Raw genomic sequence first — 20,582 nt, forward strand, 5'->3', positions numbered from 1 at the left:
AGCCCGAGAGGCTCCGCTCCCGTCCTGGAAGGGAGGCTGTGGAGGGGCCTCCTTGGCGGGACAGACGGGGCAGGCGCGGTGCAGGTGGGGTGCGGGCTCGCGCTGGGACTGCAAGGCAGAGCCAGGAGTCTCACAGGCCAGCGCGGGCGAACTGCAGCAGGGTCTTCTGACTGTGGCCCTTTGTTTACTCCTGGCCCCTCTGCCTTCTCCGGGTCATCCTCATTCTCCAGTCCTTCCACCCGTGAGGAGACACAGAAAAGGTTTTTCTACACCTGTTTTAGACTAGCGTTCTGTCTTAGACGGTTTGGGCAGTGAAATCAAAACAGCACAAACTGGTAATTTAGAAACAACATTTCCTGATGGTGGAAAAGTGCAACATTAAGGTGCCGGTCTGTTCCATGCTGGGCTGAGGGCGGTTCATATAGCTGGCACCTTCTGGCTGGGTCGTCACATGGTGGAAGTGTTACTGGGTAGTTTAGAAATTGAGAAATGGCTTCAAACGTATTCCTGGTCCTTCTTGCCTTAAACAAAGAATTCAACGAGAAAAGAAAAAAAAAAAAAAAAAAGGTGCCAAGAAGTTTATTTGAAAAGTGAGAAGTGAATGGATATAAGACAAATTAGCTCTGCAGAGCAAACTTGGGCTGAACTGGAGAAAAAGGAAAGTGAAAACAGAAAGAAAAGTACATGCTGTGTCTGGATAACCCAGGCGGGCTACTATGGGAACCCAGGAAAGCATTCCTGGTGGTATCTAGTCTTCTTTTAGGTTGTCCACATCTGATGGGAGCCTGTGAGATCTTCCCAGCACAGAACCTTGTGAATTATGTGGTGCTGTCCTGGGATCTTGTAATTGACAAGATCATTTCCCAGCCAGCTGTACCATGTCCTATCTCCTATATGAGAAGGGGATAACACATGTCCTTACTTGGCAGAAAGGGGCAAGGGTGCTCACTCAGACCTCTTTAAAAATCAGTAATCCCATTCACACACGTAGAGTCTCTGTGACCTAGTCAGCCCTTAAAGACCCCTGTCTCCTCTTACTGTCCAGTGGGGTATTAGATTCCAACATAGAAAGAAGAGTCGCAAACGTTCACACCATAGCACATTCTGCCACTACAAATTGTCAAACTTTTAGTTGACTATAGTGCATACTGAACTGTCTTTGTTTCTGTCTTCAATAAACATATTTCTTTTCCATGTTTATCACAGGGGACTTCGTGAACAGATCACCAAAATCACTCATCTCCTTGGCTCCTGGATGTCCAAGTCCAGACACCTTCCCTTTTAAGAGTGCTATTATCACTTTAGAAAATGGAAATATCATGCAAATTGGAGAAGAGATCATGAAGAGAGCACTTCAATATTCTGCAACTTCTGGGTGAGCTTTCAATAGAAAATACACGGGTCCGTTTTCCTGTCCCATTCATAAAGTTTCTTGTGTCTTTTTTAACAAAGTGTTTGAAGGTTGCAGAAAAATTTTCAAACACTAATTAAGAGCAAAAGGAATATGAAATATTTAACACTCCTCAGTGACTGCTTTCCAAACTTAAATGACGAGGAAAGCCACAGAATCTTCTGGAAGAACCATTTGAGCTCAGTGTAAAAACTGAAAAGACACTGGGTGAAGAAACACTGAAAGAAAAGAGGAAATGCGCGATCCAGCGAGAGTAATTTTAAGTCTCTAGGTAATTTTCTAATACTTATGACCCCTTTTAAGCAAGCAACTCTTCAAATACATCTAACAGGTTCAAATGTCTGACTTCTTAAAGGCAAGCTGAAACATGCCTTAAAACTTCCTTTAGCTGGTTTTCAAATGACAACAGATAGTTTATGAAGTCCACAACTTATATTTTATTAAAACTTTTGTTATATTATTGCAGAGCAAATTGAAACATAACATATAGGAGTTATAAGTAATACATAAATACATAAATAGTAATACATAAATTTTCTTTCCATGATACAAAAAAAATCTGTTGAGCCTGAACTTCTAGGCAGCCTATAGGAATCTCCCTAAGGAAAGCAAGGAATATATTACACAGTGAATGCTGTAGTGTAAAAGAAAGAAATTGGAAATTGAGGCTTTGAAACAAGAAAGACATAGATTCAAATCTCTGTTCACTGTTTAATAAATGACGTTGTGCTCATTTATTTTATTTTTTTTTTGGTTTTTCTCTGGTACCGGGAACTGAACTCACGACCTTGCGCTTGCCAGACAGGCGCTTTGCCGCTGAGCTAAATCCCCAGCCCCTGTCACCTTAGCTTTTAAATAAGAATATTGATATTGCCAAAAAGTATTTGAGAGTTTTCAATTGAATATATAATGGGTTTGATACAGAGCTACCATGTACTTCCTGTCTACTGTTACAATGAGTATTACTACTATGAACTTAAAAATACATCCTGTGGCTTTAGAATTCCAGAGCTTCTGTCCTGGCTAAAACAGTTCCAAATAAAATTGCATAATCCTCCCACCATCCATTATGCACCTCACCAAGGACAAATGGATCTCTGCATCACATCGGGCAGCCAAGATGGTCTTTGTAAGGTAAGACTGAAAGGAAAAGGAAGCCAAGGTGTGGAATCAGTATGTTTCTAAATACACTCGTCTCTTACTTAACCACACGAGGATTGCATTTTAAAAATTAGCGATAGTCTTTCTCATCTTCACATAAAATTATGAACAGGAAACTGAAAGACAAATCATAGGTTGGGAAGGAGTACAATAGGAGAGAGATATACATGGAGAGCTTTAACTACAGATACACACTAAGTAGAAATACTTTCATCTATTGATATTTCCCTCTAGTTTCCCTTATTATGAAAATACCAACTTTAAAAAAATTATCTGCTCTTTATTGCATTTATCAGCCTGATTTTTCTTAAATATACAGTTCTTGTTTAATGACCTGGAGCTGTGAATCACTAAACTAGGATTTCTGATATGAGAGCCTTCAAGTTGTACAAAAAGCTTTGTAACACTGCTTAATTTCATTTACCTCAAAGATTTGGGTCAACATTTGATTTCTACCTATAGTTATGATTTCAATATGATTTTTAGATTCTTTAAAAGGTATATTTTCACACTCCTGAGATGAAAACATGATTCTTTTGCATACCTATGGATAGAATCTCTCTTCTTACCACTACTTATATTTTATCCTCTCTTCAGCTGTATTTTTCTAGATCTACAGTATATACAGGTGTTACTTGACTTATGATGGGACTATTTCCTGATAAGCCCATCCTAAGTTGAAAATATGGTAAGTCCAAAATGTATTCCATGTACCTAACCTATTGAAAATACTTACTTAGTGACATAGTACACTGTACGGTATCTGTTGTTTGCCCTCATAATTGCATGGCCTGGGAGCTGCTGCTGCCTAGCATTTTATGACAGTATCATTCTACATATTACTAGCTCTACAAAAGATCAGAGTTCAAAACTCTACGTAAAGTTTCTTACTAAATGCACATAGCTTTCACACTAGCATAAAGTGGAAAAGTGTAAGTGAAACCATTGTAAGTCAGGGACCATCTGTATATGTCTGTGTCTCACTTCCCTGGGTCAGTTTCTTTCCTCCCTCTCTCATTCCCCCTCCCCAGTGTCCTCCCAGTATTGTGTCTGCCTCCTTGCTGGGCTCCTTGAGCCTCTGCAGAAGTATCCACCACTGGGTAGACCCATAATGAAAGAAAGTACTTCTGCTCAGTTTCGCTATTTCCTTTTTTTCTCCTCTTTTTCATGAATAATTAATTAATCCTGGAAAAAGATTCTGTGTATTCAGCCCTCACATCTAAATTAAAATGACTCTTATTTATCTTCATTCATGTTAAATCAGAGTAGCTTTCTGTTTCTTCTTTTCTATTTTGTGAACAATGCCATCAGATTTACTTTAATGAGTTTTAATTAAATTATAAAATAATGAATTGCAATAAAAATGCCTTGGAAAGACTTTTATAAATTACAACAGTTTTCTTCCAATTTTTGGAGTTTAATAAGGAAAAATAAAAGGATTAGCTACCCTCTATCTCTTTGCTTGAAGAGAGATATTTGTGATTCTATGAACTGGTATCTTAAAAGTCTCATTCAATAGAATTATTTTCTTAGGACAGGATTCTGTGAACTTTTCCCTGCAAGGAAAAAAATGTCAAAGACAGTTTCTCCTGTCTCTATCACTACACCAGTCATATCAAAAAGAACATAGCATCTGTGGTCACATAAATCATTACCATAGATGTGCTTATTTCAAAGACCTTACCAGGAATTTTGTTTAACATTTTTATCACAGGAATTTTGTTTAACATATTTATTGCAGAATATTTCTTTTGCTTTGTTCTCCAAGACAGACGTTATTTAGGTTCCTATTTTGAGTGTATCTTTTTGATGAGAAACAGCTCTCCCTTTTAATTTAGAGTATGTGATGTTTGCATGTCCCCTAATTGACATGGAAATGTACATAATTGAGATTTATTTGATCTATTGGCAATGTTCCAGCCACCCAGGTGATTTCTTTGGTTGTAAGAGGTCCTGCAAACCTGAGTCAACTGGAAAGTCCTCGGAGGAACATACTGGTCTTCATACAAAGTCAAAAACTCCAGAAGAGAAAGATAAATTGAACATCACAGGCCAAATGGGAGAACAAAACTCAAAACTTCTATCTCGATTGAAAATTACCTTGCTTTTAATTTTGAAATGTAGATTGTTAAAGTGAGAGGAAGCACGACTTGAAGCCAGGATTGCAAAACATCTCTCAGATGTGGATGACTTTTTGGTTCTTTGATCGAGTGAATGGCACCACCTCCTCCATCTATCTAGTTTGACAGCCATTTGTCTAGGAGTCCTTGACAGCTCCTTCTCACTCTCCTACAGCCCATAATCATGTCCTGTTGGTTTTCATGTTTTTCATTAATTTTATTGGTACACTTTTGATGTACATAATAATCACATTCATCATAGGGAGTTCGTACCTGAGCATAATATATCTTGATTCTCCTTTTTCAAGTTCCTCTACCTTCCCTTCACCCTCTTCCCCTCCTTATTTACAAAACCTGGGTTCCAAGTTTCCCTTTCCCAATAATTTCCTGGCCCTTCCCTCCTTCCTTTTCCCCTGCATGCTCCTTAGTTCTCCTTCCTATTTGAATATTTTCTTCCTATTTCACAATATCTATCATACATGTTGGTCCTTATTTACAGCTTCGCACACTAGAGAAACAAAGTGGTATTTACACATTTGTCCAATTTACTTCACTTAAGTGTGTGGTCTCATGGTGCATCCATTTACCTACAAATGTCTTGAGTTTACCCTTCTTTATGACTGTGTAGTATTCTACTGTATAAAGAAACTACATCTTCATTATCCATTCATTGCTTGATGAGCACTTTGACTGTTTCCAAATTAGCTATTCCACACTGTGCTGCTATGAACATAGGTGTGAATATATTTATGTGGTATGATGCTTTTCATCCTTTCAGGAAGATACCAAGTAGGGAAATAGATGGACCCAATGGAACCTCTAGCTTTAGCTGTTTGAACAATATCTAGATTGATTTCCATTTAGTTATACCAATTTGCATTCCCAGAGGGTGGTACTTAAGAGTGCCATTCAGGGTCCCATCTAGATTTGTACCTAAAGTCTTATTGAAACTCAGCCATTCCCACTTATTTTATTTTGGCTGTGACTAATTTCTCACTCTAGAAGCAGAGGTGGGTTGTAGCAAGTAGACAGAATAGCCCACAAAATGATTACTGTTGGGCCCTTTACCAAATATTTGCCAACCTTTACTCTAGGGTCATGTGAGCTCAAACTAAATAGTGGGGTTCTGAGAATGAAACAATAATACACAAGGTAATGAATGCTTCTTTTGTTAGGTATTTGAAATGATAATTAATCCTGGAGATAACATCCTCCTAAATGAGCCAGTTTATTCGGGAACACTTCAAGCTGTAAGTACACATTTTCCCAAAATAACAATTCTTACAGTAAACAGAAGAAAGCACTGCAAATTTACAGTTATCTGTCCATTGAAAAATAAAATAGCAGTTTTCACCTGTAAACAAGAGAATAAAAATGATAAAGGCAGTAAGTGTTAATTTATCCTCTGCTTCATACATTCCTCTTTTAAAAGCCAACTGCAGCCATGTAAGTGAAAGACTAAATTCTTTGTTTCATATCCTTGGGTTGGTAGAAATCTAGGATGGAAACTACAGAGAAGTAATCGCAGCTTAGAATGAGAACTTTCTAACCATCAACTTCACCCACCTAACTGCTCAGGAGGTGAAACATTGCCCATGGCTTCAGATCCCCAAAGTTACCTCCGGTTCTAATTCTAACTATTGGATTAATTCAGTTAAAAGAGGCTGTGTGACACTGTGTGATGTGTGACTGTCATATCTCTGTGGCTTACACCACTAACACTTTGTGCCACAAGATGTCTGCTGCTCACTTCTGTGATATCTTCATTCCATACCCCAAGTTGACAGAAGCAGCCTCTGCACAGAACATAGCCAATCTTAGAGCAAAGTAAAAAGAGACTTGCAAAGCCCCCAGTGGATTGTTAAATCTTCTTGAAGGGACAAATATCCCTTCTGCTCACCATGTATTGGCCAGAGAAAAAAATATGGCCAAACCCGACACAAATGGAGCTAAGGAATATAATCCGTAGCCAAGCGTGGATGTGCATACCTGTCATTCCAGCACTCTGGGAGGTTGAGTCAGAAAGACAGAAAATTCAACTCCTGTGTGGGCAGCTTAGCGATAGCCTGTCGAAAGAATAAAAGGAAAAAGGAGCTGAGAATGTAGCTCAGTGCAGAGACCTTGGGTTCAGTTCTCAGTACCAAGAAACAAAGCAGTCTAATATTTCCCATAGAATCTACCTCAGGGGAACAACAGACAATGTTAACCCTCTGGAGCCTGGAGCTCAGGGACGATTTATTTGTGTTTGAGGATATAAATGGTAAAATTGCTACTTAGTATTTCTTTAAATTTCACTTATGTTTTGTATTTATGTCTGACTCCTGAACCTCTTGTTGTTGTCATTGTCGTTATTATTGTTGTTGTTGTTATTTGGGGTTTGTTCTGTTATTTTGTGTTTGATTTTGTTGTTGTTATTTGGGGTTTGTTCTGTTATTTTGTGTTTGATTTTTGGTTCTCAGCTGTACCCACTGGGCTGCAACATTATTAATGTTCCCAGTGATGAGTTCGGGATTATCCCAGATGCCCTCAAAGAAATCCTTTCCAAATGGGAACCCGAGGATGCCAAGGACTCCAGCAAAAACACCCCCAAGTTTCTCTATACCATCCCTAATGGCAACAATCCCACCGGAAATTCACTGACTGGGGACCGCAAGAAGGAGATCTACAAGGTATTCCAAAGACTGTGTTCCATGTGGGGTTCCTGCTTCTGCCGTTTTCATTTTAGATGAGTCTTGTCAAGTTCCTTTCTTATTACCCTCTTGTTTTTCAAGGAAGAGAATTTTTAATAAAAGAAGCTCATTGCTGCTAAGGGCAGTAATAAATGTCTATGTAGTAAATTAGTACTACTTTTGTTTCTGAGATTTTTTACTTTACCCTGAAGTGGTATTTTAGTACAAATGAAATAGCATTCTTGCTATGGTGTTAAACTTTATGAGGTTATTAATATTTCACCTCTTTTGCTTTTCATTATATTTATGTTTTTTATTTATCTCTTCTGCTTCTTTTTCCTTTTCACTTCACAATTCAAAGAATTCTTGAAAAATAACAGGCATGTGCTTCATCTCAGAAATCACTATTATGTACCAATAAACCCTGGCTTTTCACTCTAAATATTTTTGCAAAATATCAAGTGAATATTGAACTATACAAAAAATCTTTGTAAAGTGAAATATTCCTTTCACAAACTCTTTTTATGTATACTAGAACTATGCTTCCTATACTTTCCTACAAATACTTTTTTAAAAATGAGTAACAAACTCATGATGAATTATATAAAATTTAATCATGTGCAGTGAAATTATAAGCAGGATATCAGCTGTCCACTGGTTCTTTTACTTTGAATAAAGTTAGAAATATTCATTTACTATTTTTTATGCTCCTGGGTGCTCTCTGCTCTATTTACAAACTCATCCAGTTCCCTGGGAATACCCCATCCTGCACACAGGGAACCCTATTGCCCAGCATCACCTCATCCCTAAATGCCACTATTCTGTGTCCAACTTTAAGCTTCATGTCACCACATGGGTGGCTCATAGCATTTCGAACTCTGCCTGGCCCAAATAGAACACCTGGTTCCCCACCACCACCCAAATCGAATGCCCAACCCCTGTGCATACGGAGTCTCTATAAATGACCCCTATAAACTCCATGAACAGTCGCCCTTCATTTCTCTTTCCCTGCTCTACTTTCTACACTCACCACCACGTTCATCCAAATCCAACCATTTCCCCCGCAACATTCATAGCCCCATTCTTTGAGTCACCACCTGCCCTTACGGATGGGTGACTTGGTCACTCACCCTTGCTGTGTCCCACTCTCGGTCTCTAACCACTCATTGTTTACAGGGAAGGCAGTCACGGCCCTGCTCGGTGGTAAATGTACAAATCTGGGAACAGGGTTCTCCTGTTCACAGTTCTCCATGACTCGAAGGTCCTGATTCCATGTCTAACTTTGCAGACTGCAGGATACAGTCATTTCTACCTGACAACTTCTCTCTCAACATCCGTGCTGCAGCCCTTGCTGCACACCACCCCGGCCGTTCCGTTCCTTCAACATGCCATGCCTCTCGCTCACCCTGGAATCTTTACTGTCACTCACCCTTCAGTCTGGAGACTTTTTGCCTAATATTTGCACAACTTACCGGGCTGTAACATTATTTTCTGTAGCATTACATTTTCAAGAAGGCTTCTCAGCAATTGCACGTGAATAAACACCCTGTTACTCTTTCTAAAATGTGATCTCGTGTGACCCTCTGGATAGAATTTAAGTTCTTCCCCATATGTTTTTCAGTTCATTATCTGCAGGCTCAAGCACATTCTGTCTTTCTCTGCTAGGATGTAAGTTCCATGAGAATGGAAGTCCTTAGTGCCTCCTTCATCTTTATCTTCACTGTCCGGCATGACAGACATCAGTAGAGCCTTGAATGTTGAAAGGAGTATAAAGAATTATGATTCTGAGTGATTTCCATTTTAAATAGCTCTTATCAAATATATTATTTTAACATTTTAGCTTGCAAGCAAATATGATTTCCTCATCATAGAAGATGATCCTTACTATTTTCTCCAGTTTAACAAGGTAAGTGATGATGTGAACTTATTGCACGATTAAGACATACAGTGTTGTAAGTTACTACACTGTCTTTCAGGCTAGTCATACGGGTGTGTCAGACTGGGAAATTCATTATAACCTTGAACTTAAGTGAACTATTATTAATTTATTACCACTTTAATTTTTTAGTCTTCCAATTTTATCATGGAATTACTACTTTTCATTTTTGGTATAGGCTGCTCTTTCTAGAAATTATTTAACTTCAGAAGAGTATGTAGCCCCCAAATCATGAGTTTAGGCAAACAGAGTAAGTCAGGCTAATGGTCTTGAACTCCAAACCCTAGTTCACAGCTCCTTTAACATCACCTCAGGGATGTTGAAGCAGCTTTTACCTTGGGTGTGCTCTTCAATCTTGTGATGATGGCTGATGAGGATAATGTCTCAGCAGGATTGAGAAGCTGTGTTCATGCAGAAGGAGATGCTCAGTTAATGCTGTTCATTTATGGACACAGGGGGACGCATTACAGGCAGCATGCCACAGATTCCCCAGCTGTGTCCTTTACACCTGGATCTTACCTAAGTAACGGGCTTTTAGGTGCACCCTCGGTATATACGTATGCTACCTTTCATGACTGCTGGATCCTAATGGGCAGTAGAGGTGTACAGACTACCAATGACTGTTTCATCAACATCTAACAGTTTCTTTACTCCCAGAACGGCAGAGAACATATAATTGAATTGGGTCACCTATTTAAGAAACCAGGAAGAAGGGACTGGGGATATAGCTCAGTGGCACAGCAACTGCCTAGCAAGCACAAGATCCTAAGTTCAATTCCCAGTTCAAAAAAAAAAAAACAAAAAAACAAACAGAAACCAAGAAGAAACAGATATTCTTGATTTCTCTGCATTGTTTGACTGAATAAAATTCTGTACATTCTTGATCAACATTCCTTAAACAGTTGAATGCTGCTGACGCTCTTCATTTTGATCCTATCCAAACTAGGTTTGCTTGAGTCCTTCCTCTTAAATCAGTTAATCCTGAACTTTACCCCCTGAGGCAAAGAGGTTTTTCTTGATACACAGTAATGGTGTCTTGAGCAAATAAGGGAGGCCTTGTGTTTGACCAGGAATCTGTGAAGACAGCAGATGCTAGTAAAAGAACACGCATGTCAGAGTTTTATTCCATGTAAAAAGGTTGAGACAAAGGCAAAACATCCTTGGGGTATTGTGTTCCAAATCCACACCTTCCTGCACTCTACAGAGCAACCCTTCAACTACTAACACTGTTCATAAACCAACATAATTTTCTTCCCATGGTAAGCCCAGGGCACCAACATTTCTCTCCATGGATGTGGATGGGCGTGTCATCAGAGCTGATTCCTTTTCAAAAATCCTCTCCTCGGGGTAAGGTCCATGTCTCGAACTTGAGGCTAGTCTCAGTATCTTTTAATCCGAACAGTTCTTATTTCAGAAGCTTGAAGCTGGGTGTGGTAGTGCATGCCTGTAATCCCAGTACTCTGAGAGGCTGAGGCAGGAGAATCACAAATTGGATCCCAGCCCGATCAACTTAGTCACATAATGAGACCCTGTTTTAAAACAGAATATTTAAAAAGGGCTAGGGATGTACCTAAATGCAAAGGCATGGATTCAAATCCCATTAATTAAAAAATCTTGATGTTCAATTGAAGACAGCTTACCAATTACTGTATTAACATTAATAAACCTGTTCTCTCTTTATCAATCTCCAATAATTGAAAATAGTTGGTCCCTAAAGGTTTAGTAGGACTGGTCAGGATTTTAATATCATCATGAAAGAACATATTTTAAATATTTTCTGTCGCATTATTTCCTAAATATACACTTACATTTGTATCTGAAATGAGTACTTGATTTATTAGAATGTTTTAATTGCCTAGACGCACTTGCCCCAGGTCAAAACAGACCTCATCATGAAGTTAGTTGAGTGACATATTAATACGGATGGGTTTTGAGTCTTTTCTCTTTTTGTGTAGGTTGAGAGTAGGATTTATAACTGGCCCAAAACCCTTAATAGAGAAAATTGTTTTACACACACAAGTTTCATCAATGCACGCCTGCACTTTCGCACAGGTAAGCCCAGTTTATGAAACGATACTTTTAAATAATCAAATCAGTATAGGAAGTAGATGGTGACAGGTAAGATTCAGTTAAGGTGGCAAGAAAGAAAACTCTCAGTGCTGAATCTCCAGTTCTGATACAGGCTGAGTGAGAAGACCAGGTTCCAGAGATGTTTACTCTGAAAAACAAATGAATTGTGTTAGCATCGTGTTCTTTTGCAGCGTAACCCAATCTCCTTGAGAATCAAGGTATTATCCTCATCTGTGTCCCTGTGAGAACACCACCGTGTCGCTTTGTGGAACTGAACTGACTTTGGGGAAGCAGTGCTGATTTTGTCTTTATTGTCTTGGACCCTATAGAGAGAGCAGGGACTCTTGAGTCTCTGCAGGGACTCGCTGTGAGCCTTCACTGCGCATGCGCAGCCACACCTATCGATAGTAGTTACCGTGCATTGTAACCACAGTTCCCTGAGAATCAGACCTACGTGGAAAGCAGGTTCTCACGTGATTTTAGAAGACTCAGCCCCTGAAATGAGCCCTGGTTTTACTCCAACACATATCAAAGGGCTCATTTTCAGGGCGTTTCTCTTGTGAAAGTATACTGGAACTTGTATTTCCAGGTAGGTCTTATTTTGGGGGAAACTGGGAATTAAAATAAATTAACCTTGAAGACTGTGTAAATTCCCTCACATGCTTAGAGAAACTGATAGATTTGGAAATTATTATAATCTTGAGAATTGGATCTTACTGATAGAACTGCTGTGTAGCAACTAAAAATGAATAGAAAAGACTGTCCTCATACTTCATTAGATATTTTGCATTCCATAATATAGTATGGAATCAGTGTAGCTGTCCTCACGTTTTACCAAATTAGGGGCTTTTCCTGTGTTTTTCATATCTGCAATCAAGAACTCCTCAGTACTTATGTGTCATTACAGCTTCTGTTTTGAACAGAAAATCTCCAAATACAATGTAGAACTTTAGATATTTACCATTTCTTTTCTTTAGAAACTTCCTGTACTGATATAGCTCAGTAGTAGAGCAACTATTTAGCAAGGACAAGGCAATTGGTTGGATTATCACACTGTGCAGAGAGATGGGAGGGGAAGAGAGAATACTACACATTTTTTTATGTCTAGAGAGGCAGTATAGTCTTGCAACAAATATCATGGATGTGGAGCTGACTTCAAATCTGAGCTCTGTAACTAGTTGTTGGACATCAAAAGAATTAACACTTGTGTATTGATCTCCTTATAAGTAAAACAAATAACCTGCATAATAATTAGGTTATTGGAAAGAATAGATTAACCAAAACCTACTAATACATTTCTGTAGTGCCTGGTAAATCATGAGTTCCATGGAAATATTTGTTATTTTTATTACTGTTGTTGTCATGCTTATTAACATTTGTTATAAATCACAGAGTGCTATAAGCTAGATTCAGCATGTTTTATCTTTATCCTGGTAGTCTGGGATGATTTGGCAAACACAGAGACTTTTAGGGAATGAACTGTGACAGAGTTCCTATTCTTTCATTTAGATCATGATATTACAGCTTCTACAGCACTGGGGAGAAGAAGGCTTCCTGGCTCATGTGGACAGGTATCAGATCATCTGTTAAAATGTTTATGAGCAAAATAGGAGCCCCACAAACCAAGCACACAACACCAGAGTGTTCATTTACTATTCTTCCTTCCTGAATATCTTAAGCTAGATGGTAGGAACAGTTTATAAAAGGTCAAAAGCCTGTTCATTTTAGTAGCTTTTCCATCACCTAGAAAGTCTTTTCAGGAGCACCCAAGGCATGCCCTGAAAGCAGTGTCAAGGCAGCCCCAAGGTAACCTGAAATGCTCTCCCGGTTGGATTGCATACACATAAGCATTCTATTTAATAATTCATTCACCATGAGGGACACATGACATGGAAATTGACTCATGCACTGATGAGTAAGAATGTAACCTACCCAAGGAGTCAATAAATGGTGCAAGTTATGAAGTGCTGGGTTGGGTAAGTGTGGTACCTCCTAGGCCATGTAGAAATAAAGGAAAAGGGGCTTCCCTCATTCCCAGACCAGAGATCCACCATTCCAATAGCATCATCTGTGACCCTAAGGATTCTCCTACCTTGTCAATGACAATTATTTGAGACAAATAAACAAAGATCAATCCTCCTACTTCTAAGTTCTGTGTTTTACATAGAAATGTATTTTTTGCTCTATTGATTTTTATTTTTTCATTAATCCATAATAAAGGAACAAACACTAGTATAAACGTAAAGTTGATCCCTCCACAAGTCAACTCAAAAACTCTCTTGCCCTCTTGCCTCATCTCAAGCATTCAACATTTCAATCGAGAGAGAAAAAACAATACTCACAGCTTGTTTTCAGAGGCCATTTTGCTTGTGCAGTTACTGTATGAATGTATCTTTGTCATTGTTCTCTTCTTCCAGGATTATTGATTTCTACAGGAACCAGAGGGACGCCATATTGGCAGCTGCAGAGAAGTGGCTAAGTGGTGAGTGAAATGTACATCTGTCCTTATGAGAAACAAGATCACCTCCAAGAGTGGGTGATAGATATTACATATTATTGACAATTTTAGTGGGAAAGAAACACCAATCCTACAGTATTCTTGTCCAGGAAATATATCTCTACAAAGGTTGTCAAAAGTAACATCCTACAAAGGCCAGCACACTTCTACCTATCTCTACTATCTGTTGCAAAAATTTATGGTTGTTAAAAAAAAATCAAGTAATCCAAAAGCTAAACAGTAGTAGCTTACTTAAAGCTAAATAACGTCCATCTTCAAAATTTTATTTCTTTCAAATTCTGCCCCAAACAAATAATATGATCTGTGTCTGACTAAGGTCTATGAAGACAAATAGTGCAGTCTAAAGCAGATCTCTCATTACAGATTCTTTCTCTTAGCCTTTCCTAATTTGCTTGCCTGATTACTTTTTATTATGGAAGACATTCAGAAGAAATATGAGGCTTAAACTATATCATTTAAAATGCCCATTATATGAACAATAATATACCAAAAATGTCAGTTCCTTATCAGTTATATCTAATTCCCTGTGAAGTCTTGGTAAATATTGAATTATTATCAGTTTGATAAGAGTACTGCTCCATCATTTTGGATAATAATGATGAAGACAAAGTCATAACAAGAAAAGAGAGTCTTAAAAAATAATAATTAAAATCAAAAGAAGTATTCCTTCCTTTTGATTTCTCTAGCCTAATACTGAAGGAAACATAAAGCTTACAAATGCATACGGAATTTTGAATTTTAAGTTTTTCTTTCCACAATTAATTACATTCTGATGAAAACTAATATACTGAACTTCTAAACTATTGCATAAGTGATAGGATTAACTGAAACACCAGAAGACTCTAGGAAGAGTTGAAGACAAGAGTTTTGGAAAAGTTTCCAAACTGAAGCAGCCGCACTTGGCTTAGGTATGCTTCTAAAACCTGAAAGAGAGAGAAGCGCTATGTTTCTTGTTCTCCACTGAGACAGGCTAGAGTTGTAACTGTTCACACTGAAGCTATTCAGTTGCCTGCCCTCCCTCTGACCACACACTGACTCCAGGAAATAAACCTAGAACATCAGTTTCCAGAGCTCATAAATTGTATTGTTAAAAATGTTATCAGTGACAGAACTTTTTAGGAAGTGCCAGTTTATAATCACTGCACAATGTCACAGAACAATATATTTGATGCATATTCTCTTTTGTGTATAGGTTTGGCAGAATGGCATGTGCCTGCTGCTGGTATGTTTCTGTGGATTAAAATTAAGGGCATTTCTGATTCACAACTGATTGAAGAAGAAGCCCTTAAGAAAGAGGTAAAACTGGGAGGTGTGTGGAAGGGACACCTAAAGTAAAATGACACTTTCATTTAAAGTAATTTTTTACTTGAGTAAAAATGAAAAGAGGTGTTTTGTATTGCCCATCACCCAACTTAGACTGTTCTAATATTAAGTGTGGTGTCTCATTATTAAAATAATAGTAACTGTGATGATTATTCAGTTGGTCTAAATTAATGGAAACACAGTCATTCATCTCAACCAATGATTAGCATAGTGGCTAAGAGGCTGCTGTGAAGCCACACTCCATGGGTTTGAATCCAGCTCTACCCACTGCTGCAGAAGTGTCTTTGGACAAGTTGCCCTCCCTGTGCTTCCTCTGTAAAGTAGAGGTAGTAAGGATCCCTCCCTGATAGGGGTGCTGTGATGATTAAATGAGTTACATGGGTAAAGCACTTAGACTAACACCTGGCACATAATAAATGCTCCAAACTACTAACCTAATAGTATTAGCTCAATTAGTATTTATAATGGAAAGATTCTGTCCTAATGATTAGAGTAAACTATGCTCATGGTTTGGAGAATGCATAAGAGCACAATGAAAATTGTTAAATTGTCCACCGTTTCACACCCAAGTTTTGCGGTCATTTAAAGTGAATTTTCTTGAAGAGTTTTTGTATATTCCAGTGTTTTGGGTTGTGTGGATATTTTACATAGCTAATATTACACAGAAAAGATTATCCTGATTTTTCCTCTTAAAATCAGCACATATAGGTTTGTCTGTCTGTCTGTTTGTTGCTTCCTCTGTACTTAACACATGAGTCTACTTAGACATCATTTGTGGGTATTGATTAAGCTCCAAATTCTAACTAAAATTTTTCATGTGACTTTCTAATATAGCTAATAAGTTGTCATTTTCCATTAATTAATTCCATTATCATATTTGTCAGTCTTTGTAAACACTGAGATTATTTCTAGAATCACTGTTTCTTAAAGCAATAAGTAGAAGGAACGTATTGGGCTGATGATGCAGGTGCTGTGCTGATGCATAAAAAAAAAACTACTCTAGGGGTTAAATCTAGAGAAGACTACAGGCAAAGTCATGATCACCTATCATCCCACTTATCAACAGGACTTATGCTTTCTCATTATTCTAATCCTAGGCACTGCACATAGTAGGCACTTAATATATAACTTATTTCAAATAATTATACTATAATGTAATAATTGAACTTCGTATTTTCTTTGCTTTCCTATCAATACCATTTTCATCAAAACTCTCAGTAGTAGCTATTTGTTCGCATTTCTGACCTAAGTGCTAAGGATATAGATGAAAGTCTACTGTACATTTTCTCATCCTCTTTGTTTATTCCACAATCCCATTGGATGTTCCCTTCCCTTTTCTAAAGGGTATCCAACTTTATCACTACTACCTCAACCCAGATTTTGGTTTCCCTACACAGAGAACTTTACCACTCTCTCCCACTAAAGGTTATTGTTTCTAGTTCAACCCAAAACTTTTCTATTATACTGACAGAAATAACAACACTCATACCTTCTTAGTCAGCATTAAAAAACCCATAAAATCCTTTCCAACACAGGCCCCAAATCATTGCGCTCCTGCTTCATCCTGCTTTAGTAGACAGCCTACAGATTTATCTTAACAACAGCAGTTACTTAATGTTTTTGGAGATCGTAATTGTTTTTAGCTAAAACTAACAGCTATAGACAATAAACTCCAAAATCACAAAGACTTAACATAAAAGAAGTTCATTTCTAACTCACACAAACTTCAAAACTGTGATCCACACGCAGATCTGAGTCACAGGCTTCGGCTTCTTCCATCTTATTCTGTGGTGTTCTTATGGATTCCAAGGTCACAACAAAGTGGAAAGAGCATGGTAGATTACACATGGGATCATTTTCATGGACCAGGACTAGAAATAGCATCCATAACTCTGGTTCATGTGGCCACACACAACTAAAAAGAGGGTAGGAGAGCTGCGCGTGCAGCTCAGTGTCTGTGTGCGCTTAGTTTGCATGCATGAGGTCCTGCATTGAATTGTCAGAGAAAGAGAGCGGACGTGGAGAAGGCAAGGAGGGAAGAGCAAATCAGTGATTCAGCCACAGTGGGCACCATGAAGAGCAGTTGTTCTCCCAGTGCATCTTGACACAGTTAATGTCCATTTTTATTCTTTTAATGTTCATTTTTAGTCCCTCACTTTATGTATTCTTTTTTACCTTCTCTCATTCTTTTAATGGACCACCTTCTTCCCATCACATGCCCCTTACATCTCCCTAAAGTAGTATTCCCCACTTTTTGCTAGGCCAACACTCGCTTATCTTAAAAATTCCAGCTTAAAAATCACTGTCAAGTTTGTTAACTGTAAATGCTGTCCTGTTGAATTTTCTAATGCAATTAGATAATGATTTGTATTTGTCATTTGTGTTCCTTTTGCAAGCTTTCTTTTGCACATTTTAGTGTTTCTTTTCAGTTTCTGTTTATCTTTTAAAAGTAAAGAAGAAATGGAATTTGCCCCTTTCTATCCAGTTAGACTTGTTTGTTGAGGGGCATACAATTTTTATATATACCATTTTTTCTTTTGTGAATTAACTGCTTATAAGTTTAGAACATTCCTCTCACTCTGAGGTTAGGTTTGCCTATGATTTAGTCATCCTTCAGTGGCTTACCTTTCACAACCCCTCAGGTTTTACTGGTTCCTGGGAGAGCTTTCTACAAGAACAGCTCAGCTCATAGCCCTTACTTCAGAGCATGCTTCTCCACGGCCTCTGCAGAAGAGATGGATGAGGTGAGTACAGTGTTCTCTTCAGAGCAGCACCAGCCCTCCTTTCTGGGTTTTGGTGCATGTGTTAAGTTGGGAGCTGAAACGTTGCTTAATCTCTCTGTGTTTTATAAAAAAAAAACAGATATTTATAGACCAATGTAAACTCCGGTGAAGTAACCCTTTTACTTTACTACATGACCTCTGTAGACAAATGAGACTAAACCAGTTAAAAGTTTGATTTTGGGGGGAATAACTTTTCAAGACCTACTGAACAGTGTGGAAGATTACCAACCTCTCTCCTTCCTTCACTGAATTAACATGAAGGAAGAATACAAATTCCCAGTAGACTACAGTCTCTCTCTGTCTCTCTCTCTTTCTCTCTCTCTCTCTCTCTCTCTCTAAGGAAAGAAGCATCTGCAAAATCAGTGTATTGGTTCATGCCTGGACCCAAATACACATCTTAAAGGAGAAAAGCTCTATTTTTGCTCACAGTTTCAGAAGATTTAGCAGGTAGTCAGCTGACTCCAAGGCAGAAACATCATGGTAGAAGAAGGTGCTCACTTCCTGCTGGGCAGGAATAGCACCAGAGGTAAAGGGGCCAAGGAGCAGGTTTAGCCCCCCAGGTCCCACCTCAGGGACCCATCTAGACACACCCAGCAGTGTGCTGTATTCATGCTCTGGGCAGCTCTCAAGCAAGTCTCCTTGGTAGTTCAGTGTAACCACTGGGCTCAAAAACAGTAATGCTCTTATTTACAGTCCAGCTTTAGCCAAAAAAATAAGCAGCAAGAAAACAATAACCTATGGACTATGTATCTGGAAATCCAAAAGGCATATAAATTGAGTTATACTATAAACCGTTAGTGGAGTTTAGTCTTATTATGGGAGATGTTTCATTTTGATGTGTTCTTTCTTTATTTGCTTCCTGGTATTCTTAAATATGCTTTTCACAAGTTCTCTCTGCCTTTCTACATGAAGAGAGTTGGACAGTCAAAACTATATAGAATGCATTTGCAGGTGGGATGTTACATGAAAATATAAAATAATTTCTGTTGTAGAAAAAATACAAAGTGATGATCACGAGAGTAATAGGAACCAAAAATTTCCTGGCAATCTCAGGTGGCTCTATCTCCATATTTTAGTAGACATCGATGGCATTCTGCCCAGTTAATATCAGACTCAACTTTTCATTGCCTGTTTCTCAACCTGAGAAGAAATCTATTTGAAATTTTAAAGTTTTGATCAACTTTCCAAAAGAGCATTCTAATTTCATAAATAATTCTTATCTCTTTTCTGTTTTAGGCCTTCCAGAGATTAGCCCAAATTATAAAAGAATCTTTATGAAGAAATCTAACTAATCATAGTAGTATGGATTTTTCAGATTAATGATTTCTGTGTTTTCTCTGAAGAAAACAATTATTGATGTTGGCCTTACAAAGTGGTATCAAACATCTTACATGGTATCTATGGCAGTTTACCTAAACAACTCTGAAATGCCTTTAAATTTATCACATTGCAAAAGTGTATTTGGAAGACACTTAAGCTTTTAGCTCTTCAATCTGTAATTCTTTTAATTAATTAAGTTCATTGATACACTTTAGATATACATAGTGATCACATTCATCATAGGGAATCTGTACCTGTACATGATATATCTTGATTCTTCTTTCTTTCCCAGTACCCTACCGTCCTTTCAACCCCACTTGTGCTCCTTACTTACAAAATCTTTTTTGCGGTTTTTTTCCTTCTTTTCTTGTTTTTTTTTTTTTCTTTTCTCTTTGTTCCTTTCCCCCTCATCACCTCAGTTTTCTTCTTATTTGAACATTTTCTCCCTATTTCACAATATCTATTATACCTTTTGGTCCTTGTTTATGTTTTCAGTTTCTCACACCAGAGAAACAATGTGATATTTACACATCTGATTTATTTAACTTAAGAGTATGGTCTCAGGGTGCATCCATTTACCTAGAAATGTCATCTCAAGTTTATTCTTCTTTATGGCTGGGTAGTACTCCATTGTAAAATACCTAGCTCTTCTTTATCCATTTTCTTCTACCCACATACTTTTCTTATCTGTTCATCAGTTGATGGGCGTTTGGACTGGTTCCAAGACTTAGCTACTACAAACTCTGCTGCTATAAACATGGGTGTGTATATACCACTGTGGTATGGTGTTTTTAATTCTACCAAGAAGGAAATAACTGGGTCAAATGGAACCTCTAGTATTAGCTATTTGAGGACTCTCCACTGATTTTCACAGTGCTTCAGGCAGTCTACACTCCCACCAGCAGTGGAGAAGGGTTCCTTTTCCCCACGGCCCCACTAGCATTTGCTACTCATTGATTTAAAAATATTATTTTTAAAAAATATATTATTTTTATCTTAGATTTTACTGTGCAGAACTCTGTAGTTGCCTTATAATGTCATACAAAATTTCTTAAAACTAACACTTTATGATAATTATTTTGTAATTTTAAGAAAATAATTAAATTCAAAATGGCATAAAATTCATACTTTTTCTGTCTGCAAGGGTACACTGATAGCTTATGCAAAAATCACTGTTATGATTTGGCCATTATAAATGAGTTTTCAGTAAAAATACCTGTTGCAGCATTTGTTTCATAATGTTCTTTCACAGAATTCCGTCTAAAATTTTT

The 20,582-nt window shown here is 37.9% G+C and overlaps 2 protein-coding genes across 3 annotated transcripts in view; both read left to right on the forward strand.

The window, feature by feature from the left end:
* LOC102011390 (kynurenine/alpha-aminoadipate aminotransferase, mitochondrial-like) overlaps positions 1-19,279 on the forward strand; it is a gene marked incomplete in the record, with an annotated part of 20,829 nt that extends 1,550 nt beyond the window's left edge. The window contains 12 exon segments of the mRNA XM_013513334.1: positions 1,207-1,375; positions 2,413-2,545; positions 5,868-5,942; positions 7,152-7,361; positions 9,202-9,267; positions 10,562-10,644; positions 11,253-11,349; positions 12,877-12,938; positions 13,785-13,849; positions 15,078-15,181; positions 17,851-17,952; positions 19,228-19,279. Coding sequence (XP_013368788.1) covers positions 1,207-1,375; positions 2,413-2,545; positions 5,868-5,942; positions 7,152-7,361; positions 9,202-9,267; positions 10,562-10,644; positions 11,253-11,349; positions 12,877-12,938; positions 13,785-13,849; positions 15,078-15,181; positions 17,851-17,952; positions 19,228-19,269 — 1,208 coding nt within the window.
* Positions 1-20,582, forward strand: part of LOC102027805 (kynurenine/alpha-aminoadipate aminotransferase, mitochondrial-like) — a 102,986-nt gene that overhangs the window by 1,921 nt on the left and 80,483 nt on the right. The gene's annotated exons all lie outside the window — the stretch shown is intronic.

The sequence above is a fragment of the Chinchilla lanigera genome, unplaced genomic scaffold (assembly GCF_000276665.1).
Source record: "Chinchilla lanigera isolate Chin_1 unplaced genomic scaffold, ChiLan1.0 scaffold00002, whole genome shotgun sequence".
In the NCBI taxonomy this organism is placed as follows: Eukaryota; Metazoa; Chordata; class Mammalia; order Rodentia; family Chinchillidae; genus Chinchilla; species Chinchilla lanigera.